The sequence below is a fragment of the Hyperoodon ampullatus genome (assembly GCF_949752795.1).
Source record: "Hyperoodon ampullatus genome assembly, chromosome: 20".
In the NCBI taxonomy this organism is placed as follows: domain Eukaryota; kingdom Metazoa; phylum Chordata; class Mammalia; order Artiodactyla; family Ziphiidae; genus Hyperoodon; species Hyperoodon ampullatus.
In genome coordinates, this window is record NC_136933.1 from 30,448,516 (window position 1) to 30,474,476 (window position 25,961).

Sequence of the window (25,961 nt, forward strand, 5' to 3'; positions counted from 1 at the left end):
ATTACTGGATCCTCGTTTCCCGACAATTTGCTGAACTCACTTATCAGTTCTGAGAGCTTTTGGGTATAGATTTCTTGCAGTTGTCTACCTAAGCAATCATACTGTCTAAGAACAGAAGTAGTCTCACCTCTTCCCCTCTAACCTAAATGCCTTTTATTTCGTTTTCTTGCCTTATTGCACTTAATCCATTCACTTACGTCATGTGGGCAAGGCTCCTCCCTTAGGGCAGGAAGGCCCGGGGCGGGGAGTCTTGTCTGAGCAGTGGAATTTTATCAAATAGCATATGCTTTGCTTCCTGCCTGGCTCACAGAGAGCGGTTAATCCCACGGAGAGTGGTTCATTCCACATATGGTTACCAGAAGTTAAATGTGCACCTGGCTCCATTTCTATGTGTGATTAGTGGGAGAACATTGGCAAGACACGGAGCAGAAACACAGGGGGCACCCAGGCAGCGGTCTCCACGCCTGGCAGCAGTAAACGCTGGCCCTCATGTCTGACCTCTCCGCTGGCTCCACATTCCAGGAGAACAGGCTGGGCACAGAATCAAGTACAGCTGCCTGGCCTCATAAAATATAAAGAACATCTCTCCCTCTGAGACACCAGGGAAGGAAGAGGTGACTGATAAACAGAGACACTGTGAACTGGAGAGAAAGCAAATAGGATATGCATTCACGGAAGCTGGAGTTATTAATGACATTTCATACAAATAAATGTGGGTCGGTACTCAGACATAATTAGGTAAGGTAATCCCCAATTGCCGCCAATGCAAATAGGACTCTTGGGGGGAATTTCAGCCTTCTCCACTTCATGACTCTAAGCACTAGTGTCCTAAACCTCTTGTACTGGACCGATGCAGGGTCAAATCGTGACAAGGGAAAAAGACCACCGCCGTTCTTGAAAATATATCTACAGTTCGTTTGTGTATTATAATTTTACCAGTTTAAATTAACACAGTATTAATACAACACCATGCTTAGGGGAAGGGGAAGGGAGGCTGGGTACTTAGCAGATGCAAAATGGAAACGCAAGTAACAAATGATGCTACCCTCAGACAGCAAAGCTTTGGAGTGACCACAGGTTGGGGATCAAAGTAAAAACAGAAAGAGTAACAATTTCAATTTCAAGAATAATGAAAACAATGATTAACCCCCCCAAAACCCTACATTTAATGCAGAGAAATAAGGGCCAAGTAATGTTAAAGATAGATATGCATAAGATAAAACATATCCAAACAGGATTAAATGAACATGTTTCACCCTAAGTAAATCCATCTGTGAAAACAATCACTGAATTCTTTTGGCTTTTTAAACCATCGTTAACATAGGTCACATTATTTCTTGGTCAAAAACGGAAGAAAGTGCATTCGACTGTGAGAACACGCACTGGGCCTTTTCAGGCCAAGTCTGCCCTAATCTTATATCTGCCCGTGGCTGCCAGGTCTGTATCTGGAAGGCTACCTACCCGTCCTCCTGGGGACCAGCAGTGGCTGGAGGTGAGGAGAGCCAGAGGGGCCAGAGCAGGAGGAGAGAGAGCGTGATAACACGGATGCAGGGCCACCACTCGGCCTGACCAAAGCCATGGGACGCCCTGACACTAACCCAAACGCGTACTTCGCTGACGCGGCGGCTTACCCGCTCGAAGGAGAGAATCCAGCAGCCGCTTGCGATGCCCCGCAGCACGTTCTGGGTGCGGCGGGGCTCCCTGGTGAGCACGTGCGTGGGGCAACCACACGCCTCCCCGGCCAAGGAGAAGCCCTTCAGTTTATCCACAACCTGGTTGGCCACGTTCTGCTTTCTGCCAAATAGAAAACCCAACGCAATGGATGTGCTTCCTGAGCAGAAACATCGAGGTGATGGCAATGAATTAAAATGTAAAAAACCGGAAGAATTCTACATTGATGTCGGCTATGGTGCTCATGTCAATTTCTTTGCCGTCGATGACTTGACATGTAGGGAAATAAAAAATTTCAGATCTCAACTCCAACCATCTATTCTAATGGATGAGAAAACGGTGGCCCCAAGGCTACCAGGGGTTTCCCCATGTGCCCGGGGTGGGGCAGGCCAGTGTCCCACACCAGACCTCCCGACACCTGCCCAGACGCCACGGCAACTATTTACTTCTGTGTCCCGTTTGAACCAATTTGTGCATGGTCAGGACCAAGCTTCTCACTCATTTTATTTTGAAAATATAACATTTGCCGAGAGTCAAACACATCGCTTTTCTACTAAGAGGGGGAAAACGGGGTCCTTTTTATTAAGTCATCAGATCAAATCTCAGGGCAAATTTCACAAAGCTCATCAGTGTTTATCTTCTGGTCTGTCATTCCACTAATGCCTTAAGAATGCTTTTTTTCTCTTTAAATATCCTTCCTCTCTAACTTCCTTCCCAAACAACCCTCCACTTTTCCTCTCCCTCAGTCTCCAGGCAAGTTTTGGAAATCCCCGATGAAACATAAACAATATGTAGGCTTTCTGAGCCACACTATGACGTGCACAGTGAGTTAAGAAATAAACTTCTCTCTTCTCCAAAAATTATACTACAAAGGGAAGAAGGCAGGTTTGTCCATGCTTGTGCAGACCATCTCTGACAATCCCCCATCCACTTTACGGCATTTCTTATTTTTATCACCAATGAACTTGGGTTTGCCAATCACAAGGACCCGTTTCTCCACTTGTGAAATGAAAGGCTTGACCTCTACCCTGGTGAGAAGTTCTCAGGGATCCCCAGGGTACAGAAGATGGATGGGTCAAGGCTGGGTCCCATCACCACTTCAACCAGAGGATCTGCGCTTATTGGGGTTGTGGAAAATATTAAACTGGGGGGACAAAAGGCAAAGAAAACAAAAACAAAAACAAAAAGAAGTGAAAACCTCTAAGGCAGATGCTCTTCAGAAACCTCGTTCGTTGCTGCATATCTATGATTTTCTCATTCCAAGTATGGGAGCTGCTGGCTATCTGTAGATGTGCTAATCAATAACAAGGATCTTTTCAAGACATGGCTAATCAATATGGCCTCAGAACGTGTCTAGGTCTTGTTCTTACCTTCAGACAAGAAGTATATGTGGGGCAAGAAAGAATAAAAAAGAGAATATGGCCTAAATGAAGAGTTTGATTTTCAAACCTTCAACTGGGAAAATAACTAGTTATCAGTGTTTTTATTTTTTTCATTTGGGGCAAAACTATAGACTTTAAAAAATGCTAGACCCAGGGCTTCCCTGGTGGCGCAGTGGTTGAGAGTCCGCCTGCCGATGCAGGGGACATGGGTTCGTGCCCCGGTCCGGCAAGATCCCACATGCCACAGAGCGGCTGGGTCCGTGATCCATGGCCGCTGGGCCTGCGCGTCCGGAGCCTGTGCTCCGCAACGGGAGAGGCTGCAACAGTAAGAGGCCAGCGTACCGCAAAAAAAAAAAAAAAAAAAAAATGCTAGACCTGTATTCAACATTAATTTCTGTATTAGACTATTTAAGATGACCAATATATTTCACAAGACATTAACAGAAACTGTGAGTGTGCTCCTTTTTCACTAGATCATGTGGTTTGAACAACAGTCCTTTTAACTTCATGCCACAGGTGGAAAGGGATCCTACTACAGAAAGTGTTGGAAGCATGCACTCTTTTTGCAGCCTGTTTTTCACTGAGATGCCCCAATGTTTTGATAAATGTCTTAAAGCCCTAAAACCTCTGATAGATATAAAAAACACAGTTTTCCCATTTGAACAAGAATTCAAAAATCTGTTGCAAAGAATATGGCACTGTATTTTTGTTGGATGTGCTATATCGTGCTAAAAGTTTAAGGATGGTGATAAGAGCACGCCAGCAAGCTGTGAACTCTCCCACAAGATGTGCACACAGCTGCTTTAACGCAGCGGTAGAAAGCTTACCGCCAAAGCGTTTCTTTAAGACCTTTAAGGGAAATGCTTCCACCAGTGAGGCTCCACTTACGGGGCCTTCATGGGGTGGGGATGGTGGACATGCAGAGCCAACAGGTACGAGACAACAAGAGGAAGAGCAAATACTATGACGCCTCTAAATGCTGTCCAAACCATTCAAGAGGTCTTCAGTGCTAAACTGTTCAGTCTTTTAACTCTTTCATTTCAGTGATCTTCTAACTCCAATACTAATTATATAGAGTAACAGCAATACAGCACAGAGGTATGAGCAGCCCAAGAGCACAGCAGCACAGTATATGAACAAAACCTCTAAAATTTTATATTGAGTAGAAAGTTATCAAAACAATGAGTACTTACTCAGATGGCATGCTTGTCATGACTAATGTTCTTGTTGGCTAGAGATGTCAAAAGAGAAGGAACAAAAAACAGTCAAAAATATAAAAAAATATTTTTCCCACAGAAATAAACTTTAATATGTTTTCTGAAAAGTTACATCACTTAAAAGTAAACATTTAAGCATATATCAAAGGAAAAAAACTTTATATTCCTGGAAAAAAAATAGCCCAAGAGATAGAAACTCAGACACTATCCCCAAACCAACCCAAAATAATCCAGGACATGAGGTGGAAGAGAAAAAAAGTTTCCCTCCTGAAGTTCGTTCTACCAGTTGGCTAGCAGACCTCCCAAAGTGCCAAACTGTGAATAAACTTCCAAGGAAGGAGAGGGTAAGAAAGGCATTTTTCTTGCAGGCTTAGAAACCATTTTTCCTAAGGCTTCTAGGCAACCATTTTCTTGTCTTGGACATAGGTACACAGTAATATGTGTACCTGAGTCAAGCAAATTCTTTAACTCCTTCCACACAAAAGCACAGATAATGGGACTGCTTATTTATGTGTTGGCATCTCCTATTAACTGGAAATGTAAATTTTTAAAAATAAAAGTTTAAAAGTACTTTTTACTTATATAAGAAATGCATGCTGATGGCAAAGAATTAAATGCTTTAAAATATGTAATTAGATATATAAATTCCCCCATAGTTCCACCAGCCAGAAATGACAATCATTTAATAACAATAATTTGGTATATATTAAGCCAAATGTTCTGTTTATTTAAAAAACAAATGTGAACACACATTATTCATACACTCAGCTCATATGATGTACTTCGAATGCATCCAGCTGCTTGGTATAACCACGAACCCACCATCGCACACGCGTCGGTGCCCTGAATGGTCCTGTGCATGAATGAGGAGGAACCAAAGACACCCAGAGGACCTGGGGACACATGATGGGACTGAAGGGCCTGTGAGCCCCACGGGTGTATTGAGGGAGCGTGGAGGAAGAGATAAGACGAATGAAAAAGATACTCAAAAGAAGCCCTCTCACAAGTGGCAGATGAGCTACCCAACAATGGATGATGCTGCTCTATCCTTTAGATAACCCTCTGGATCATCCCGTGTCAGCTCTCCTCTGTTTCAGGTACGAGTGGAACATGAGCACAGATCCCTGGGTTGAGTCTGGAGACAAAGCCTTCATGGAGGAGTCTCTCATCGCTGAGTAAGCGTCTGGCTTCAGTGTCACCCTGGAATGATGACTACACAGGCCTAGTGGTGTGGGCACATCCAAGTAAAACCCAGAAGGAGGCCATTCCAAGGCACTTACTTTCTTCTGGGGAACCATCCAAGGACGTGTGTAAGGTTTCATCAGTGGGAAATACTCATTTCTAGAACGAAGGGATGAAGAGGAATGGGAAGAGGAAGTTCTCCTGACTTCGGCGTCACTAGGCTTCATCTCCATGACTGCACATCAGGCTGCTTCTCTTCTTTACCTACACTCACTCCCCACGTGGCCTCTCACACAGCCTCTGGGCTTTATACAGCAGCAACACGCCGAGCAGTCCCAGTTCCACATCTCTAGCTCAGACCTACTCCTTGGTGCCCTGACTCAAAGACTCTACTGTCTATCTGACTCCTCTGTCAGGAGGGCCAATAAGGATCTCAAATGTGACATGTCCAAACCCAAGCCACTGCTCTCGTCAGGCAATTAAGCAAGAAAAAGAATGAAAAGACATCCAAATGGGAAAGGAAGAAATAAAACTACCTCTGGTCACAGATGAGAAGATCTTACATGCAGAAAACTCTAAAGAATCCAGAAAAACTGTTAGAACTAACAAATGAATTTAGCAAAGTTGCAGGAAACAAAAAAAATGCACAAAACTTAGTTGTATTTCTATAATTAGTCATGAAAAATCTGAAAAGGAAACTAAGAAACCAATTCCATTTGTATAGCATCAAAAAGAATAAAATACTCACGAATAATTTTTTTTTTTTTTTTTTTTTTTTTTTTTTTTTTTTTGTGGTACGCGGGCCTCTCACTGTTGTGGCCTCTCCCGTTGCGGAGCACAGGCTCCGGATGCGCAAGGCTCAGCGGCCATGGCTCACGGACCCAGCCACTCCGCGGCATGTGGGATCTTCCCAGACCGGGACACGAACCCGTGTCCCCTGCATCGGCAGGCGGACTCTCAACCACTGCGCCACCAGGGAAGCCCATCACGAATAATTTAATAAAGAAGATGCAAGCCTTGTACACTGAAAAAAAAATTTTTTTAATTGCTGAAAAAATTAAAGATGACCTAAATAAATGGAAAGACAGCCTGTGTTCATGAATTGGAAGACTTAATATCATTTAGATGACAATACTTGCCAAAGCAGATTCAATGTAATCTCTATAAAAATTCCAATGGCAATTTTTGTAGAAATGGAAAAATCCATCCTAAAACTCACATGGAATTCCAAGAAACCCAAGTAGTCAAAACAATCTGAAAGGGAACCACAAAGATGGAGGTCTCACACTTTCTGATTTCAAAACTTACTTACAGGGACTTCCCTGGTGGCACAGTGCTTAAGAATCCTCCTGCCAGTGCAGGGGACACGAGTTCCAGCCCTGGTCGGGAAAGATCCCAAGTGCCGCAGAGCAACTAAGCCTGTGCGCCACAACCCCTGAGCCTGCGCTCTAGAGCCCGCGAGCCACAACTACTGAGCCCACACGTCTACAGCCCGTGATCCACAACAAGAGGAGCCACCACAATAAGAAGCCCACATACCGCAACGAAGAGTAGCCCCCGCTCACCACAAATAGAGAGAGCCTGCACGCAGCAACGAAGACCCAATGCAGCCAAAAATAAATAAAAAGCAATCAATCTATCTATAAAAACAAAACAAAACAACACTTACTACAAAACTACAGTGTTCAAAGTGTATGGTACTGTCATAAGGATAGATATGAAAATAGAATTGAAACTCCGGAAATAAACCCTCACATCCATGGTCAACTGATTTTTTACAAGGTTGCCAAGACTATTAATGGATAAAGAAAAGTCTCTTTGACAAATGATGCTGAGAGAACTGGATATCCACATACAAAAGAATAAAACTGGATCTTTGCCTTACACTATATACAAAAGTTAACTTGAAAAGACATTTCTTCGAAGAAGATAAGCAAATGGCCCATAGCACATGAAAACCACTAGTCATTAGGGAAATGCAAACCTAAACCTAATGAGATACCACTTTCTAGCTACCAGGATGGTTCCAACAACAAAAACAACAACCAAAAAAGAAAACCTCCCAAAACAACAAGTGTTGATGATGGTGTGAAGTTGGAAGCCTCATATGCTGCAGGCTGGAATATAAAATGACGCAGCCACTGTAGAAAACATTTGGTGGTTCCTCAAAAAGTTAAACACAGAATTACGATACAACCAGCAAATTTACTCCTGGAATACATCAAAAAGAATTGAAAACAAGGACTCATATACTTGCATGTGAATTTTCACAAGAGCATTACTCACAGGAGCTAAAAGGTGAAAACAACCCAAGTGTCCATCAATAGGTAAATGGATAAACTAAATTTGGCATATACATACAATGAAATATTATTCAGCCATAAAAACGAATGATGTTCTGATACATACAACTTGGAGGACGCTTGAAAACATTAAGCTTAAGAGAAAAAAGCCAGACATAAAAGGACAAATATTGTGTAATTCTACTTATAAAATATCTAGAATAAGTAAGTTCATGGAGACAGGAAGTAGATCAGAAGCTACCAGGGTCTGAGGGTGGGGTGGGAACCTGGAGTTATTGCTTAATGAGCACAGAGTTTTAGTTTGGATTGAGGAAAATGTTTTGGAAATAGCGGTGATAGTTGTACAACAATGAACACTGCCACAAAACTGAACACTTGAAAATGGTTAAAATGGCAAAATTTTCTCTTACATATATTTTACCACGATAAAAGAAAACAACTAAACTACTGATCTTCTCTCCCAAACCTATTTCTTCCACAGTTTCATTTGTTAATGGCAATTCTGTTCTTGCTCAGGTCAAAAGCATTTTCATCATTTTTGACTCTAATTTTTTCTCATGCCCCACACATCCAACTGTGACCTGAAACAAGAAGGCTGCCAGATATTTCTCCAGCAAAGAGGGGTTTATTCAGGATCAGCAGAAAATTGGAATTCCACGTGGGCAACCACGGCGGGTCACGTGCAAGTCCCCTTGGGGCAAACAAAGGAGAATGGCTTTTATAGAGGGAAAGCGGAATTGGGAGGGCTATCTCAACAGAGTCCATGGCTTGTCCCTGGCTGAGTCCCTGCCAGGAAAGAAAAGGAGTCCCTCTTCTTTCTGTTGGGCTCTGCTATCATTGCAGGGCGTGATGGGGTTTCTGTTTATTAATTTTGTGTACAATCCATTGACATATCCTATCAACTCAACCTTCCAAATGTATCCCAAGTCTGACCCCTTCTCATCACCTCCACCCCTAACATCCCATGTCTCACACAGATGAAGTGATGTTACTGTCAAAGCCCCTTAAATCATCTCCTTGCTAAAATCCTGAGCCTCCAATTTCAATACTCAACATAGAAGCCAGAGTCGTACTATTTAGACTTAAATTAGATCATTTCACTCCAATAGCGTCACATCTCACCCTGAGTAAAAGGCCCTTTACAAGAGTAAATGTATCTGCTTATCTGATCTTATTTTTTTAATTAATTTATTTATTTTTGGCTGCGTTGGGTCTTCGGTGCTGCACAGCACGTGGGCTTTCTCTAGTTGTGATGAGCGAGGGCTACTCCTCGTTGCAGTGCGTCGGCTTCTCATCGCGGTGGCTTCTCTTCTTGCGGAGCACGGGCTCTAGGCGCACGGGCTTCAGTAGTTGTGGCACACGGGCTCAGTAGTTGTGTCTCGCGGGCTCTAGAGTGCAGGCTCAGTAGTTGTGGCACACGGACTTAGTTGCTCCGCGACATGTGGGATCTTCCCGGACCAGGGCTCAAGCCTATGTCCCCTGCATTGGCAGGCGGATTCTTAACCACTATGCCACCAGGGAAGCCCCTTATCTGATCTTATAAATTAGAAATTGGAAAGTATATCCAGTATAATTCTCTTGATTAATCAAGGAAGCTCCTTAAAAAATGACATGTACTGATATCAGCAAGTTACTTAGAAATGAACAATAAAATAAGATGGTTGATGGAGAAATGGATATATGATAAAGTCAATATAAGAAAGAGTTGGGAATTCCCTGGCAGTCTAGCAGTTGGGACTCCACACACTCACTGCCAAGGGCCCGGGTTTGATCCCTGGTTGGGGAACTGGAATCCCACAAGCCTCGTGGCACGGTCAGAAAAGAAAAAAAAGAAAAAGAAAGAGAGTTGGTTGTAGAATCAAGGCTGGAGGAAAAAATTGAGAAATACTTTTAAATGGAACCAAAGAGTGTTGGGTGTCTTCAGTGGAAAACTGTGCACTGTTTGTCACACTTACCCTTCAGGATTACCTGCTTCTAAGGGGTTTATGCCTTTCGTTGTTCTTGAGCTACTTTACAACCCTGTTTATTGTAGAAAACTGAAAGTAATTCAAATAATTCTTATCTATAGAAATGCAAAGTCTGTCCCAAGGAAGTTTAACTGACTTTTGGGGAAAAAAGCCAGCTCTGCATGTGTTAACAAGGCCATTTCAGGACTCCTGTGGTCCATCAATGTGTCTGCTCTGTGGATTCTCCTCTGAACAGGACAAAACAGCTTTCTGGTTCCATCACTAATTAATGAGTTAAGTAATGCATTCACTTTCTGTTATTGAGAGTTATGATGTGTCTTCAGAAAAATGTATCTTTTAACGGCCTTGAAGGTCTCCCACTGAGACGCCCAGCAGATTTATCTGAAGAGGTCGGTAAACGTCATCACCAGTGAAGGACACTCCATGGGCCGCTTACATCCAGGCACACCTTTCACTGGCTCCAGAGGTGAATTCAGTGGCAACAGAACATTGCTGACTCTCTGTTTTTCTATTTGAATTGTCCTCTCTACTAGTTTTTTGTTTGTTTCGTTTCATTAATAGCTAAATTATTCTCTATCAGTGGAAACAGTGGAAACTGAGCAGGACCCTGCAGGGCCCTCCTGCATACAAAACCCCCTCTGTGTGTCCCCTGCTTCCTGTTTGTAGAAAAAGGCTTTGGTCTCCTAGGCCTTCCCTGAGCTCCGAAGAGCAGACTCCAGCAGTTGTTAATCACAGAAGTGAGGGAATGCAGAAACAAAGGAAAATCAGTCAAGAAACAATAAAGCTGGGTCCTAGGTTCCTCCTCAAGGGATACACACAAGAATCTGACAGGTATCTTTGAGCTGTTCTGCAAGAACTAAGACCCCTCCCACCTCCACCCAGGTGGAGGATGGTGACCACATGCTGAGCACAAGCACTTAGACCCCAGACTGGCTGGAACCAGAAGGCTGGTGATTAAGACTCCTAAACTACCACCCTGTTACCTCACCACCAACCAATCAAAAGAAAGCCATGCATCCTGCAGCCCTCCTCCCAAATGCTGCCTTTAAAAGCCCTTCTCTGAAAGCCATCAGGGAGTTCGGGTCTTCAGAGCATGTTCTTTTTGCTGGGCCCTGCAACAGATGCTGGACTTTCCCTCACCACAGCCTAGTGTCAGTAAATTGGCTTTGCTACGCGGTGGGTGAGTGGACCCAAGTTTGGTTCGATAACAAGTGTACAATCTTTCACTTTTTTTCTGTTTGAAAATTTTTATAAGAAAGAAGTTTAAACTATTATTCAGGTGAATATTTTGTTAACTGGCAAGGCATATGACAGCTATTGCAAAAACAACTCAAAGGGTCAAGTATCACATTATCCCTTATAGTACTTGAAGTGTAGCAAGCATTCAGCATGCTCTGTTGAGTGGAATAGAATTTCCATACACAAAAGTCAAGGTATTTTTCCTCCTCTTAGAATGCTATCACTACTGGAAAATACCTTATAACAGTCAATTATACAAAAAGAATACATGAAGCATAAGAAATACAATCAGATGCTAGTAGACCCACAATAAGACTGCAATTGAGGACAACTTTTTGCAGCTCACTTGTTAGCAGTTTCGCATTTGACAGACCACTTGGCCTTTCCTTACCTCACATGTCTCATCTAAGAAACGAGACAATGAATTACTCCTAGGGTGCTACATGATTAATAGTTCTGTTGAGAGCAGATATTAATCCTAGCAGTTTTGCAAATTATAACCTTCACAGTGTGTAATTTCATGAGAATACAAGCCATTTCTTTTTTTTTTTTAAATTTATTTATTTTTGGCTGTGTTGGGTCTCCATTGTGGTGCGTGGGCTTCTCATTGAGGTGGCTTCTCTTGTTGCAGAGCACAGGCTCTAGGTGTGCAGGCTTCAGTAGTTTTGGCACATGGGCTTCAGCAGTTGTGGCTCGTGGGCTCTAGAGCACAGGCTCAGTAGTTGTGGCGCACGGGCTTAGTTGCTCCATGGCATGTGCGATCTTCCCGGACCCACGTCCCCTGCACTGGCAGGCGGATTCTTAACCACTGTGCCACCAGGAAAGTCCCAAGCCACTTCTTAAGTTAGTCCTTTATCTATGTAACCTTTGCTACATGTCACATTTCAATGAAGGTAATAAAAATGGGGAGAAAGTTCGGCCACTTTTTTCTCTGTTAATGATGATAACCTGACCCCCCTCCATCCCAGCCATGAAATCTGTATGTAAGGTGATATTCATAGCATACAAATCTAATAAAAGTATATCCTATTTAAAATTATTGGAAAAGACCAAGAAAGACCAGCTAACATTTATTAGAACCAACCATATTCAGTGTTGAAAAATTAAATAGTCCTTTAAGACTGAGATCTGCATCTACCTGTCCTATAAGAAGCATTCCCAGTCTATTCAAAGTTGATTCTCCATAACAAACTTGAACTTTATCTGATCCCTGTGCCCCAGAACCTAGAACACTGGTAAAGAGCTCTTCCCACCGTTATGTTCTTAGAAAAGCATAATTGAAAGGACCACACTGCACTCCTTACTCCGAGACACAACCCACCAGCACTCTTCCTCAGTGACTCAGAAAAGCCCTCCTCCATCCTCCCCATGATTCCCATGAGACTTGCTGATGACTCCCTGGTTTACGTGTCTCTGTAGAGCCCCAGGCCCCCTGCCTTTTCTTTGCAATGTTCTTCGTTAGTGAGCATGCTCCCTATTACATCAGTCTGAATAGAATGATCTTCATCGTCTTGTGCATTCCCATTTTCATGGCTCTGGTGCTGTAACTTGGAAGGGACTGGCCCCGTCTCCCCACCCAGGTAACCAGGGCTGAAGGTGTCCTTGAGCACCTTTCCTGAGTGGTGACCCAGGGTCCCAGTGTTAAGTCCAGATCCTGTCCTGAAGTCCAGATTCTTGTCCATTGATATCGTGGTAAGAATTTGATTTTTATTCTTTCTGAGTGTTCACTCTGGTGCCAGCTTCTTTTGGTTTCATGGTCTGATCACCATAAACTGTTTGATGGTTCATAGAGTTCTTGTCTTTGTTGCCTGGTAGATGACAGAGAATCTGCCTTCATTTTTTCTGTTTATTTTTCTACTTTCAGCTCCAAACTATTAAGAATTTCATGCCACGAGGAAGTAGATATCTGGACTGAATTTTGTATTTCTGTATTTATGCCATGAGAGAAATTTTGAGCTATGAGTGAAATTTTAAAATTGAAATTACAAGCTCTGTGTGTGTGTGTGTGTGTGTGCATGCGCCTGTAATTCAGAAAGGCCATTCTCCCTCATCCTGAGAAAAGCATCCTGAGATGTTGTTACCAATTGAGATTATAAAATCTCTTAAAGAAGCTCCTGACTTAGAAATAAGTTGCTTATAAACTGAATATTCCTAAAATTCTCAAATGTTAAGGAAACTGAACTCTCAGTATTTTAAACAGAGCTAAAAAAAGTATTCTTTAAAAAAATTTTTTTTGATTTCCTTATTTTCTTTTTTTTTAAATTGGGGTATAGTTGATCTACAATATTATATTAGTTTCAGGTTACAAAATACTGATTCAAATTTTTATAGATTATACTCCATTTAAAGTTATTATAAAATATTGGCTATATTCCCTGTGCTGTACAATATATCCTTGTAGCTTATTTATGACGAGCCTGGTCCCTGGCTTACAGGGATCTCAGGGTAAGGGAGTAACTTTGCAGCAGGCCCAAGAACTACAGAATACAGTGGGGACCTCAGAAGAAAGGAATTCACCCAAATTTATAGGCACTGCAGGTGAAATCTGACAACAAGTCCTTGGCTTGGCTTCCTTGCCCCAAGAGGCTTTTAAATGTTACAGTCTAAGATTCCTTATGAAAACATCCTGCAAATCAAACCTAAGGCCTAGATGGTAAATTACCATTCTTGCTGCACCTATGTAAACACAGCTAATGAGACCAGCCTTATTCTGTGATCATAAATAATCTTTCTTTGATTATTGGGGGACTATAGAAAAAAGTTTTGTTTCTATGGGAAACTCTGCACTGTTTACAGCACACCATTCCAGGACTTCAGATTCTAGCCATGCTCGCTGAGTTATTCTGCACCTCTGTGTAGACTGCAGGGACCTGATGCATGTGAAAACTCTGTTTTGTCTGGTAGAGGCTTACTTGACTTCCTTTTCCTCTAGGGGAAAACCAGTTTCCACCCCTATCTGCATATTGGCCCAGATCCTGTTACCCTGCCCAAATTGCCCATTCTTACCAAATTGCCAGTTCTTCGGGTTTCCTTCACTATCTGGCTACAGGCCCCCAAACTAATGTCTCGGCACCAGCAGGAGCTGGCACCAGTCTGCCCAGACCCCCCACCTGGACTCCAGTTATCTTGCAGCTGGTGCTTCTCCCCAGGATCTGAAGGAGCCCTGGGCACTGCAGCCCAACAACATGACCGCAGGTGGGCAGGATCCTCTCTGGACAGGCCACAGGATGGTCTGGCACATGCCTTTGTGCGAGAGGTAACCATGCCTGTGGGCAGCCTCGCTCGAGACCCTCAGGACACTTGACAAGCTGTCCTGCAAAACCAACAGATGCTCCTCCAGCAAGCCTGAGACCCCCTAGACCAGGCCCCTCAGGGCTCAGCTCCTGAGTCTTAACTATAATACAACCTTCTACATCAATTTGTTTTGCTCCTTTTCACTTTAGGGATCCCTCTTTTACAATGTCTGATATCCAGGACCCTAAAGCAACCAACATTTGCCATCAACAGATGGAACCAACACCAGCAAGAATCCCCTGGAGACTATGAGACTCAGCTTTGCCTCACTCAGAAGGTTTACGATCACTTCCAAGTTCTTTGCTGAGGAACCACATCCTTTGCTCTGGGACTGAGAACGTGGACCCCGAGCCCTGAGCTCCTGGGAAGTAGTACTGGCTAGAAACACACCACCCTCGTGTTTGACAAGGCTAACCCCAAGGGACCACTCTGCTCTCCACGACCTGCACCACCTCTCTTCCTCCACTGACTCAGATGAGACCATCTTCATTCTCGTCTTTGTTCCCTTGTTTACCCAGCTCCGTGAGACCCCAGCCTCTCCTTCCCTTGAATGTTCCCCATTAAAGAATGGCTCCATATTACAGCGGTCTGAATACAAACAGCTCCCTAATTTCCGGTGCATTTTATCTCTCACAACTGTTACACTTTCGTTTTAACTGCCTGGGAACAGAGTTCTGAGAAAGGCTGTGAATACCCAAGATGCAATTGTCTCATTAGATCTTCTACTGAAGTGTTTTAATTTCAAATGTCAAGTTTGTCCTCTTTGGTCAGTTTTGAGTATAAACCCATGAAAACATGAGGAAATCCTTGAATTATTAATGGAAACAGAATGATCCTATCCTTAAGAAAGAATATAGTCAGATACCAAATATTCATTTAGTCAATAAATACTAAATAAGCCAGAATAATCTATCAAGCACAAAACCAGACACCAGAGATACAAAGAACAATATTCCCACCCTTAAGAGGGTGACAAGCTTTTTGATATATATTATAATCCAGTCAAATTACAGGTATCATCAGATATACGTATAGTTGAGAGTACAAAGGGAAGAAAACTGTCTGCCTGAAGGGGGAAAGTGGTCAGGAAATCTTGAAGGAAAATGTGACCACGCTAAGGCTTGGAGGAGGAGAAGGTGTCTGGCAGGTAGGGTAGGACAGGATGGCCTAGACAAGAGGATAAGTTCGCAAGGAAATGGATGTGACAGAAAGTGGCTCCTCTGGGAATCTGAGAGTAGTTTGTATGGATGCACCAAGATGTCACTTAGGAGACCAACATTCAGAATAAGACAAATCACTTGGAAATGGTATGAGTTCACAGAGGGAAGACTTTTCCTAATTCGTAATAGGACGGTGGAAATGATACCCCTTAGTTTATATGTCTTGTGGGAGGTACCACTGATTTTCTCCTTATTTTTGAGACGACATAAGAACTCTTTCATCATCTGCTATAGCTTATGATGGTAAGTTAACAAAACCACCAGACAATTCAAGGTACAACCTCTCATGTCTTCCAGCACCGCCACTAGTGGGACATGGCTTGGATGTCCAGGAAGTTTACTTGTATTCATGGGTTGTCCATGGGTTTAGTTGCATTCATCAGACATGAGAAGAAACAGAAGCATAAAGCATGTATCTTAACATTTTAATTATAAGCATGAAGATCTCACCAATGAAAAAAATACAATGAAACTGTATTATATGGACGACCTCAAGAAAAGTGGAAACCTTTATCTTATCATTTGCAGTATATTAATAAAAAATGTAACCTTCCCACACTTATTCTGCTCACATCTACTCACGGTTAAGCATGGCTAAGCATTTCAGGGTTTCTATTATAGAATGTCCATTACAAAAAAAGAAAAACAACCCTTTTATGTTTTTAACATTGTTGTTTGTTCGTGAAAAAAGAAAACATAGCACCCTGTCCCTTAAAAGGAAAACACTTGTCCAAATACAGCTATGCAGTAACAAAAGGTAATCAAAGCAAACACTGAGAGGTAATCATGTGAAATAATCCACTAACCAGTGAGGAACAACTCACAGATATGAAACGCTGTACTTAATTTTAGCAAAAGCATTTTCTGGAAGTTCTAAAGTGGTGAGTGGAGGGGGGGGTGTTGAAGATGAATATTTGGGAAATAACCTAGTTGATTCTGTTTTAATAAGATCAAAGGGAGGTCAAATTAGACAAACATACCTGTTTTATTAGTGATAAAACAGAAACGTTAAAAATAAAACATTCTTTGAAATGTTTTGGCTTTAGGTACCATTTCATAAGTAAACAGTGGAAATGCTTCTCCTAAAAAAAGAAGTGAAGAGAGAATCCACACATTTGCCGAAATTATTGATGTCATTCACTACTAATATAAGCCCATCTAGATACAGGGGTGCTGCCAGAATAACATGTTTGCATGAATTTTGACTATAGAGAAAAGCAAAAATGAGCAAATCAAATAGAACAAAACAAATTCTAGAAAATGTCTTCAAATCACATCCTGAGGATATTCTATTATCTAGATCCCTGGCAGCTACATCATGTAAGTGTCTTCAGAAAGACTCAATCCATGGACACGAGAGATCCCAGCTTTTTAAAACAAGCAGCTCACCAGATGTGTCCTTCATATTGTTGGTATCCCTCCCCCCCTGTTTAATCTGACGATAAAGTCTACGCTCTGAAGCTGGGTTCACTGCAGGAAGTTGGGGCAGAAATCTTTAACGTTCTTATGTGAATCTATTTGTAACTTAGTTGTCCCTTCCTTATATCTTTTTTTCCAGAGAATTATAGAGACTCTTAATATTCAGGTTTTTTTCTAAAAAATGTAATACCTCTCTAAATGTTCTTGAACAATGTAATAATAAAACTGATCAGTAAAGCGTATCAGTTTTGAATACTCATATGTTGGATAAAGATGAATGTTTATAGTACAAAAAACAAGCATAGAGAAAATGTATGTGTGAGTTATGCGTGAATACCCAATTTGTTAAAAAAAATACACATATATCACCTCACTTATTAAGATGCTTTATCCAACAAAGTTAACATCTAACACTGAAACTCCCAGGGGTCTATGCGTCTACCCATCTCCTGGCCCTGAACGTATGGGGGACTAGAGGCAATGAAGCCCTAATATCAAGGAGCACACCGTTATGGACGGAATGTCTGTGTCCCCCCGAGTTCCTATGTTGGAATCCTAACCCCAAGGTGATGGTGTTAGGAGGTGGGGCCTTTGGGAGGTGATTAGTTTCTGAGGGTGAAGCCCTCATGAGTGGGATTAATGCTCTTATTAAAGGGAGCCCTGAGAGCTCCCTCATCCTTTCTGTTGTATGAGGACCCAGGGAGAAGAGAGCCAGATAGGAACCAAGAAGACGGCCCTCACCAGACACCAGACCTGCTGGGCCTTGATCTTGGACTTCAGCCTCCAGAAGTGTTGTTTATAAACCATCCAGTCTGTGGAATTCCATTACAGCAGCCTGAGCAGACCAAGACAGCGAGAGTGCCCCGTCTTGTTTTTATGCAATCCATTTTCCACTCAAGGGAACCAGTTTCACAGACAAACGGGGCCAGAGCAAGGAAAGGAAGCAGGAGCCAGGTCATCTTAGTATTCTAGAAGGGAAGGAAGTGCATGAAGGGGAAAGGGGCTGGGCAGAGGGCAGCTCCAAGGGGCTCACACAGGCTCAACCTGGGACCACCTACCTGAACAAATGACAACCCGCCGAATGACGTGCGCATCTGAGTCCACGGGGCGCGTGGAGGGAGAAGGCACACACAGAGCGTCCAGGAGGGCAGGGGCAGATGGCTGGCCCGAGCCTGGCTCTCATCCCCTGCCCATCACCAGGAGGCAGACAAGGACCGGCTTCAGGGCTCGACCCCTGCCGTGTGGCCTTTGAAAGAAACTTGCTCTAACCGCTCAGGTCCGGTGCAGGGCAGAAGTTCCTTCACCATGTGCTCTCAACATACCCTGAACTCACCAAGTCTGGCCCTCAGGAAACAAGAGGGGTAGGTTTGGGGGAAAACATGCAACTTCATGGGATGTCCAGGCTAGACCTTTTACTCTGAGACAAAGACACACTTTGCTGTACACCTGAAACTAACACTGTTAATTAACCATGCTCCAATATAAAAATGAAAGAAAAGAAAAAGAAAGGAAAGAAAGGAAAGAAGGAAAGAAGGAAGGAAGGAAGGAGAGAAGGAGGGAGAGAAAGAAAGAAAGAAAGAAAGAAAGAGAGAGAAAGGAAGGAAGGAAGGAAGGAAGGAAGGAAGGAAGGAAGGAAGGAAGGAAGGAAGAAAGGAAGAAAGGAAGAAAGAAAGAAAGAAAGAAAGGAAGGAAGGAAGGAAAAGACACACCCCTCTCCCCTCTGGCCCTGGTGCTTTGGGCCCCCACCACAGCCGCAGCCTCCTCCGCGGTTTTTGATTCCTAGTTTCCCATCCTTTGTCCCACGTTTGTGTTCAAACTTCACCCGAGGAGCTGGAGGGACATGGTAAAAAATACCAGAAACAAAGAAAAAAGCTGCAATCTGATCAATGCTGAGGAAGATTTCAGAGCCTTTTTTAAAATGAACAGAATTGGATTTTAACTTGTGAATTTATTCAGAAGTAAAAAGCAGAAGACATTTCTACAGAAAAATAAGATAGCATAAATTCAAAAAGAACAGTTTTTGAAACTAAAGTCATTGATGATGAAGACCAGAGTAAGGACCGCTCCAGACCAGGTTGCCCCGTTTCACAGCCATTGTACATTACACTGACTCACCATTGATAGATGAACTAAATCTGAACTCATATCCAAAAGCCACAAAAGCATATGACAAAATCTATTTGAAATGCCTCCTATTTTATTTTCTAACAGTCTATAATGATGCCTCATTGATTCTGAGTTGTGGTTTCATCTGTCATTCTTCCATTTAACTCCTTTCCATCTGAATAATGCTGTTTTTATTTCTTTTTTTAACTGCTAATATCCAATAATTCATATTCTTAAGTATTATTTGGAAAGCAATAACTCTGAACCCGAGTCGAGAGAGTTGAAAAGACTTAAGGAAAGAAGTAATAAATATCTTGTGATTGGAGAGGACAGCGCCGCTCCTCCAGAGAAGACATGAAAAGCCTGCCTGGGAAAACCACCCACGTTTAAAGTGAGCTCCAGCTCTGTGGACAAACGTGTGCAGCCCTGCGTCTCCGTATGTGTGCGACCTGGCGTAGCCTAGCAACATCACAGACGCAGCGCTGGGTCCCTTGTCGCAACATCCCTCTGACGTCAGTGGAAAGAAGCTGTGGGATCGGAGGGCCCCCTCCTGCCTCCTCCCCGGGGCCCGCTCTTTGGCCCGGTCCTCGGGCTGCGCGGTTCCTTCCCCTGGGCGCGTCCAGCCATAACAAAGCTCGGAGGACCAGGAGGGCTTTTCTTCCCAGGGCTGTCTCAAGTGAGAGGAGGCTTTTTCCCAGAAACCTCCCAGCAAGACTTCCCTTCGTCCTGGGCCGAAGTGAGTCATATTCCCAAACCAGCTGCGGCTAAGAGAAGCAGAACGACCACGGTTAGCGTGGACAGGCGGTCCGAGAAGAGAGCGGGTGTGAGCCGGAGAGCCGGGCGGGGGCCGAGGGCCTGGAATCGACTCGCAGGCAGGAACGGCCCCGCGCCGCGGCTGCTCGGTGAAGAATGAGTATTTACACGGGGAGGGCGGCAGGGGCGGAGGTGGACCCGGGGCTGCACCCGTGTCTTTCTCTTCAGTTCCTTTACTCCCAAAGAAGCGGTTCTGCTGGGTTTTTTTAAGTTTCACGCTTGCTACTTCGGCAAGTTGCTGTTTTGCTTGAGGTTTTGCATATGTTTTTTAAAGATTATTTTGGATGTGGACCCGTTTTGAAGTCTTTATTGACTTTGTTACAACGTTGCTCCTGTTGTATGTTTTCGGGTTTTTGGCCACCAGGCAAGTGGGATCTCAGCTCCCCAACCGGGGATGGGACCGGCACCCCCTGCATTGGAAAGCGAGGTCTTAACCGCTGGACCGCCAGGGAAGTCCCCATAGGTTTTGCATATTTTACAGAGATGAATTTGATATTTCTAAGCTAGGTTACTGTGGTTTACTATCGCTTGGCTAACATCCCCCAAAGGTCCTACTTAGCAAGCTAGACCTTAGGAACCGGCAGCTGTGACTGTTCACATTTAGAAGGTGCATCTCAAATTGGCCCAGCCTGCCCGGTGCCCACCGCCAGATGGTAACAGGATTTCTGGCAGTTTCCTCTCTCGGCCTCGTGACCTCCGCAGGGGGTGGGGGGCTCTACCCTGGCCCCTACCTTGACGTGGCCCAAGATGACTGCGGGCGCTCAGGAGAATGGCCTCAGCGCCAGCCCAGCGGCTCTCACACCAAGCACCTCCCGTACGGGACACACCTGAGGGTTTCTGAAGCACACACCTTAGAACACGCACAGCGGCAGCCACGGGGCGCGGAAAATACAGTAAAGAAAAGGCGCTGCCGCCTGAAGATGCTCTTTGAATGTTTTCTCTATAAATGTTTTCTTCTCATACACAACAAGAAAAAAACGACATGCTAACAAAGCCAAAAGCAGTTGCTACACCACTGAGAGGCCGCGGGTTTCCGGGGCTTCAGAGTCACATCTGGGGGCGGGCGCGACACCTGTCATAACGAACACCCTCCCGCGCCCCCATTGCCAGCTTTGGGCACGCTTTGCCAGAAACGGTTCATCAAAGGGATGGCAGATCCTTGAAACACCGGTGCTCGTAATCTAGGGTACCTGCAGTCTCTGCCAGCTCATCTCTCTAATTATCTGTCTTCAAAGGCCACCCCCCAGGAGACAGGCCCCATCGGAGGAGGGCGGGAGGTGTCTGAACAACGGGGAGTTATTTATGTGGAATTTACAGAGGGTGTCATCCTCCAGGAAGTGTGCCAATTCCCCTGAGTAGTAACAACATGCTCCTGCGGAATTGTCAAGAAACAAAATAAATATCACCTGTCATGTGGATGAGTCACTGCTATTTCAACTTGAAAGTTAAACTTAAAAACAAAGCGGCCCACCAGATTATATGCTTCCAGCCAAGCACACTATCTAATGGCAAAGAGCCAAAGTCCTGGAATTACTGCAAACTGTAAAAGCACACTCATGAAATAGTGGAGTCTCCAGTAGGGCTGTGAAGTGAACACTTCATACGTATCAGCGGAATGAATGCCAAAGAGGCTTTTTTCTTAATTTTTCCAAAGGAAAAACATTAAGTGGCCATGCTGCAACTAGGAAGAAGATTGGAACACCGGGCAACAAAACCTAAATGCAGCCGCAGGGCACCAGCTCTCTACCGAGGTCACCCACGGGGCAGGTACCAAGCTGTACCAAGCTGTACCAAGCTGTACCAAGATAATGAGTGGCTAATTCAAGAGTTCAGCAATGAGAGTAGATGCTGAAGAATCAACAAATGTAAAGTCCTCCCCACATCATCCGAGTAAGCCTCCAGTGCAAGGAGAGCGCCATACAGCCTCAGAGAAAGAGCTGGGTTCCGAGGCTGCAGCCACCGAGGAGTGGGTGCCCGAGCCTCAGTACAAAAACCTTTCCCTCCGATGGCTTCGGGTCAAACCATGATTAGCTCACACATGGAAGATGGCTGGGTTCTTCACCTCCTACCTAGTGACTGTTTATTCAGATTACAGAACAACAGCAGTTGCTGGCACGACCAACCTTCCCTGCTCGAGGGAAGCTGGCGGCATTTTTACAAGCGAGAACTGCCCTGGCAAAGGGGCGAGGAGGCCTGCTTCACCAACAGTAACTCTCTGCCCTGAATGTGACCACCGTTCTTGGTTTTATTGTCGGAGTTTCCCAACATCCACCCATAATTAATTTTTTTTAAATCAAATACAAGCTGGGCAGAGGAGTTTATGTTTCATTAACCCAGAGCAGAACATCATGATGCCTCAGTGTCGGGAAGTTTAAAACAATATTTTCACACACCAACCTTCTGGCCTTTCTCTCTCTTCCGCGATTCCTCATGAGATCCTTGAAGCCTTCCCATGAGCCGAAACATCATGCCTCGCTGGTCCTCTTTTAACACCTAAAACCCAAGTGGGTTGAAGATTAGTTAGAACTCTACATGGACTGAATACTAACGCAACTTAAGCTGAATAAAAAACTTAATTAATTTACTTATGCATTGTGGTAATAAGAAAGTATAGAGTCTTTTAAAATAAACATTGCATACTCCTTGCTTGTTGAGATCTAGTTAGAGCATTCAGTTTATTCCACTCCAATATCCCAAGCAATTCACTAACTCAAGGGTCAGAAACAACTGTGCCTGTCACATGAAAATGTACTAGTTCGACAGAATCCCGTGCATCCAGTGATGATGCAAAACGATGCCTATACCTCATGCACTATTCAAACGCCAATTCTTAGGTTTTTACATGCTGATCAAAACCCAGCTTCTCAGAGAAGGCAGTTCTGTGTAGGAGGAAATAAGTAACCCTAGCTTTGGGGTGAGTCTGAGTTACTCCAGCCAACAGTCTTCACTACAAAGTTTCAGGTTACAATCCAAAAATGACAGGTGGTGATTTTACTCCCCACAAACTTCCACCTTAGACCAACCTCTTGTCATAAAGACACACAAACCAAAAAGAAGATATTCATCACGTGCAATTCGGTTTCGTCAGATGCTCAACGGTGTAGAAACCCTAACCAGCCAACAGTGGAGTGTGAGATGTTTGATTCATCCACTGCTACAGCTTTATGTTGTGCTCCCTATGCTCATTCTTTCCTCCCCAAATAGTTTGCCTGATGTCTGACGTTGCTGACACTTTGAAGAAGGACTCAGCATACCAGCCACCACTTACACGGTCTCAGTAGGATCATTCGCACCTTGACATGAAGGGCACGCAGCAGCCTTGGGGATGCTCGGGTCCCAGCCACTGCCATGCCACACACCCACCTTCCACGTCATCCCCCTCTGTCACCGATGGGCTTATCAACAAATATCTAGTGCTCGGGGGGCCGCCCACCAGAGATGCGAAGATACACAAATACTGTCCCCGCCCTTAGGGACCTCACAACCCAACACAAAATGTAGACACAGAGAAATGACCACGATACACGGCTAAAATGATTTAAGAGCCATCGGGAATTAAAAATCATATAACATGAGAGTGACTGTTGTGCAGATATTTCCATAAAATAGGATGCTCTGATAAAACAGATATAATTAAGTTTGGAGGATCTGATTTGAAACCTTTAACTCTTCTTTCAAAAACGGGGTTTTAGCTCAGTGAAAACAAAATGCAGAACAACAATGGGTAAGTATTTCGTTGAATTCAAACTAGTTATCTTCAACTTGGGCCCCCAAAATGTTTTAAGGTCAGGTCCTGACCCACCTATACACCCCAATACTGGATTCCTTCAGAGGCTCGAACCAGTCACATGCTGATCCCACCATCTCCCCAGCAAGCTTATAGTTCTCCCTGTGTTTCACTTCTCTCCCAGTCCTATTTCAGTCCCAGGTGACTGCCCAACCCCGGCGATGGCTGCAGCTAGCTAAATAGAGACCTTACTTGGAGTGGATGGGTTAGTAGGGCACATAAAAGGGCATTCTGCATACAACAGTTTGTGCTAAGATCCAGCTATGATAAGTTTCCCACTTGTACTCATTTTGCCTCCATTCTAGCTGAGAACAATGAAATAGGCTTTAAAGCATTTTGTAGACACAAAGATCCAGAATACGCATTATAGCCATTTAAAACTTAAGACAGACTGACATTGCTAATGACATGTTTTCACAATCATGCAGTCACAAAATGATATAAGCAAATGATTTCTGATGTGGTTACATTAAAACAGCATTTCACAACAGCTAGAGTCATTGACTAATATGTTCTCTTTAAGGATGTCATCAGTAAACCCAAAGCAGCTAAGAGTGCCAAGGAAGGCGAGAACAGGCAGGTCAGTGAGCAAACACTGACCCCCATCTTCCTGGCTCTCTGCCTCTTGGAGACTCTTGCTATGGTTGCTCCTTAAGTGGGCTGTCATCGCCTCAAAGGTGATTTCACCACAGCCCATGAAGTCATCCTCTACTGAAGGGTCCTAGTTCCATGTCCCTTGCTAAGACCTCCCACCTGAGGTGCAACTTGATAAAGCCAACCACCTAACGGACATCTATCATGAATGCCCCGCTCCGAGACATTTCAGCTGACGTGCCACGGTCCACCCCGTAGCTGTTCTTCCTTCAACATATCCCAGGGTGATGAGTGTTATCAACCGTCCAGGACCAGTCATAGATCCTAGACTCTTTTCTCTCCCCTCATTTTCATTCTTCATTATATAAGTGATTCACTGCCTCCATTTTCGAAAAAGAACTTCACAACCCCAGGCTGTTTATCATTGTTATGTTGCCTGAATTTTCACCATTTAGAAATTTATCTGGGTCATCAATATCATCAAATACTGATACATCAAGGTGAGAAAGTGAACTCACTCGCCTCTCAGAGTCAATTAGTTAAATCACCACCTTCCCTCACCCAATGGAAATGAGCAGGATTAAGAGATACTTTTGATGCTAAGGGAAGATCTCTCTGGAGGCAGAACCAGGCGAAGGCAGCATGAGAACATATGGTTGAGAAAACCATTAAATTTATTAAGAGAAACTTGGTCCATGAAGATGAGGGAACATAGCTTCAAGATGGCAGAGGAGTAAGACGTGGAGATCACCTTCCTCCCCACAAATACATCAGAAACACATCTACATGTGGAACAACTCCTACAGAACACCTACTGAACGCCGGCAGAAGACCTCAGACTTCCCAAAGCTGTGTGGCTGGCAGGGTCTTCGTGCTCCAGCCGGGTGTCAGGCCTGAGCCTCTGAGGTGGGAGAGCCGAGTTCAGGACATGGGTCCACCAGAGACCTCCCAGCCCCACGTAACATCATACAGTGAAAGCTCTCCTACAGATCTCCATCTCAACGCTAAGACCCAGCTCCACTCAACGACCAGCAACCTACAGTGCTGGACACCCTATGCCAAACAACTAGCAAGACAGGAACACAACCCCACCCATTAGCAGAGAGGCTGCCTAAAATCATAAGAAGGTCACAGACACCCCAAAACACACCACCGGACGCGGTCCTGCCCACCAGAAAGACAAGATCCAGCCTCATCCACCAGAACACAGGCACTAGACCCCTGCACCAGAAAGCCTACAAAACCCACTGAACCAACCTTAGCCACTGGGGGCAGACACCAAAAACAACGGGAACTACGAACCTGCAGCCTGTGAAAAGGAGACCCCAAACACAGTAAGATAAGCAAAATGAAAAGACAGAGAAATACACAGCAGATGAAGGAGCAAAGTAAAAACCCACCAGACCAAACAAATAAAGAGGAAATAGGCAGTCTATCTGAAAAAGAATTCGGAGTAATGATAGTAAAGATGATCCAAAATCTTGGAAATAGAATGGAGAAAATACAAGAAACTTTTAACAAGGATGTAGAAGAACTACAGAGCAAACAAACAATGATGAACAACACAATAAGTGAAATTTAAAATTCTCTAGAAGGAATCAAAAGCAGAATAACTGAGGCAGAAGAACGGATAAGTGACCTGGAAGATAGAATAGTGGAAATAACTACCACAGAGCAGAATAAAGAAAAGAGAATGAAAGGAATTGAGGACAGTCTCAGAGACCTCTGGGACAACATTAAATGCACCAACATTCGAATTATACGGGT

General features: G+C 44.0%; 1 protein-coding gene and 1 long non-coding RNA gene across 2 annotated transcripts in view; both read right to left on the reverse strand.

The window, feature by feature from the left end:
• The window catches only part of MCPH1 (microcephalin 1), a gene marked incomplete at its 5' end in the record, with an annotated part of 223,245 nt that overhangs the window by 151,587 nt on the left and 45,697 nt on the right, over nucleotides 1-25,961 (reverse strand). Inside the window, 2 exons of the mRNA XM_079726550.1 lie at nucleotides 1,632-1,794; nucleotides 1,880-1,940. Coding sequence (XP_079582676.1) covers nucleotides 1,632-1,794; nucleotides 1,880-1,940 — 224 coding nt within the window. The remainder of the gene's footprint in view (nucleotides 1-1,631; nucleotides 1,795-1,879; nucleotides 1,941-25,961) is intronic.
• LOC307068567 overlaps nucleotides 6,138-25,961 on the reverse strand; it is a 31,053-nt gene continuing 11,229 nt past the window's right edge. The window contains exons 2-3 of the long non-coding RNA XR_013811459.1: nucleotides 22,211-22,306; nucleotides 6,138-6,476 (exon numbers count right to left, since the gene is read on the reverse strand). This is a non-coding gene — a long non-coding RNA (uncharacterized lncRNA). The remainder of the gene's footprint in view (nucleotides 6,477-22,210; nucleotides 22,307-25,961) is intronic.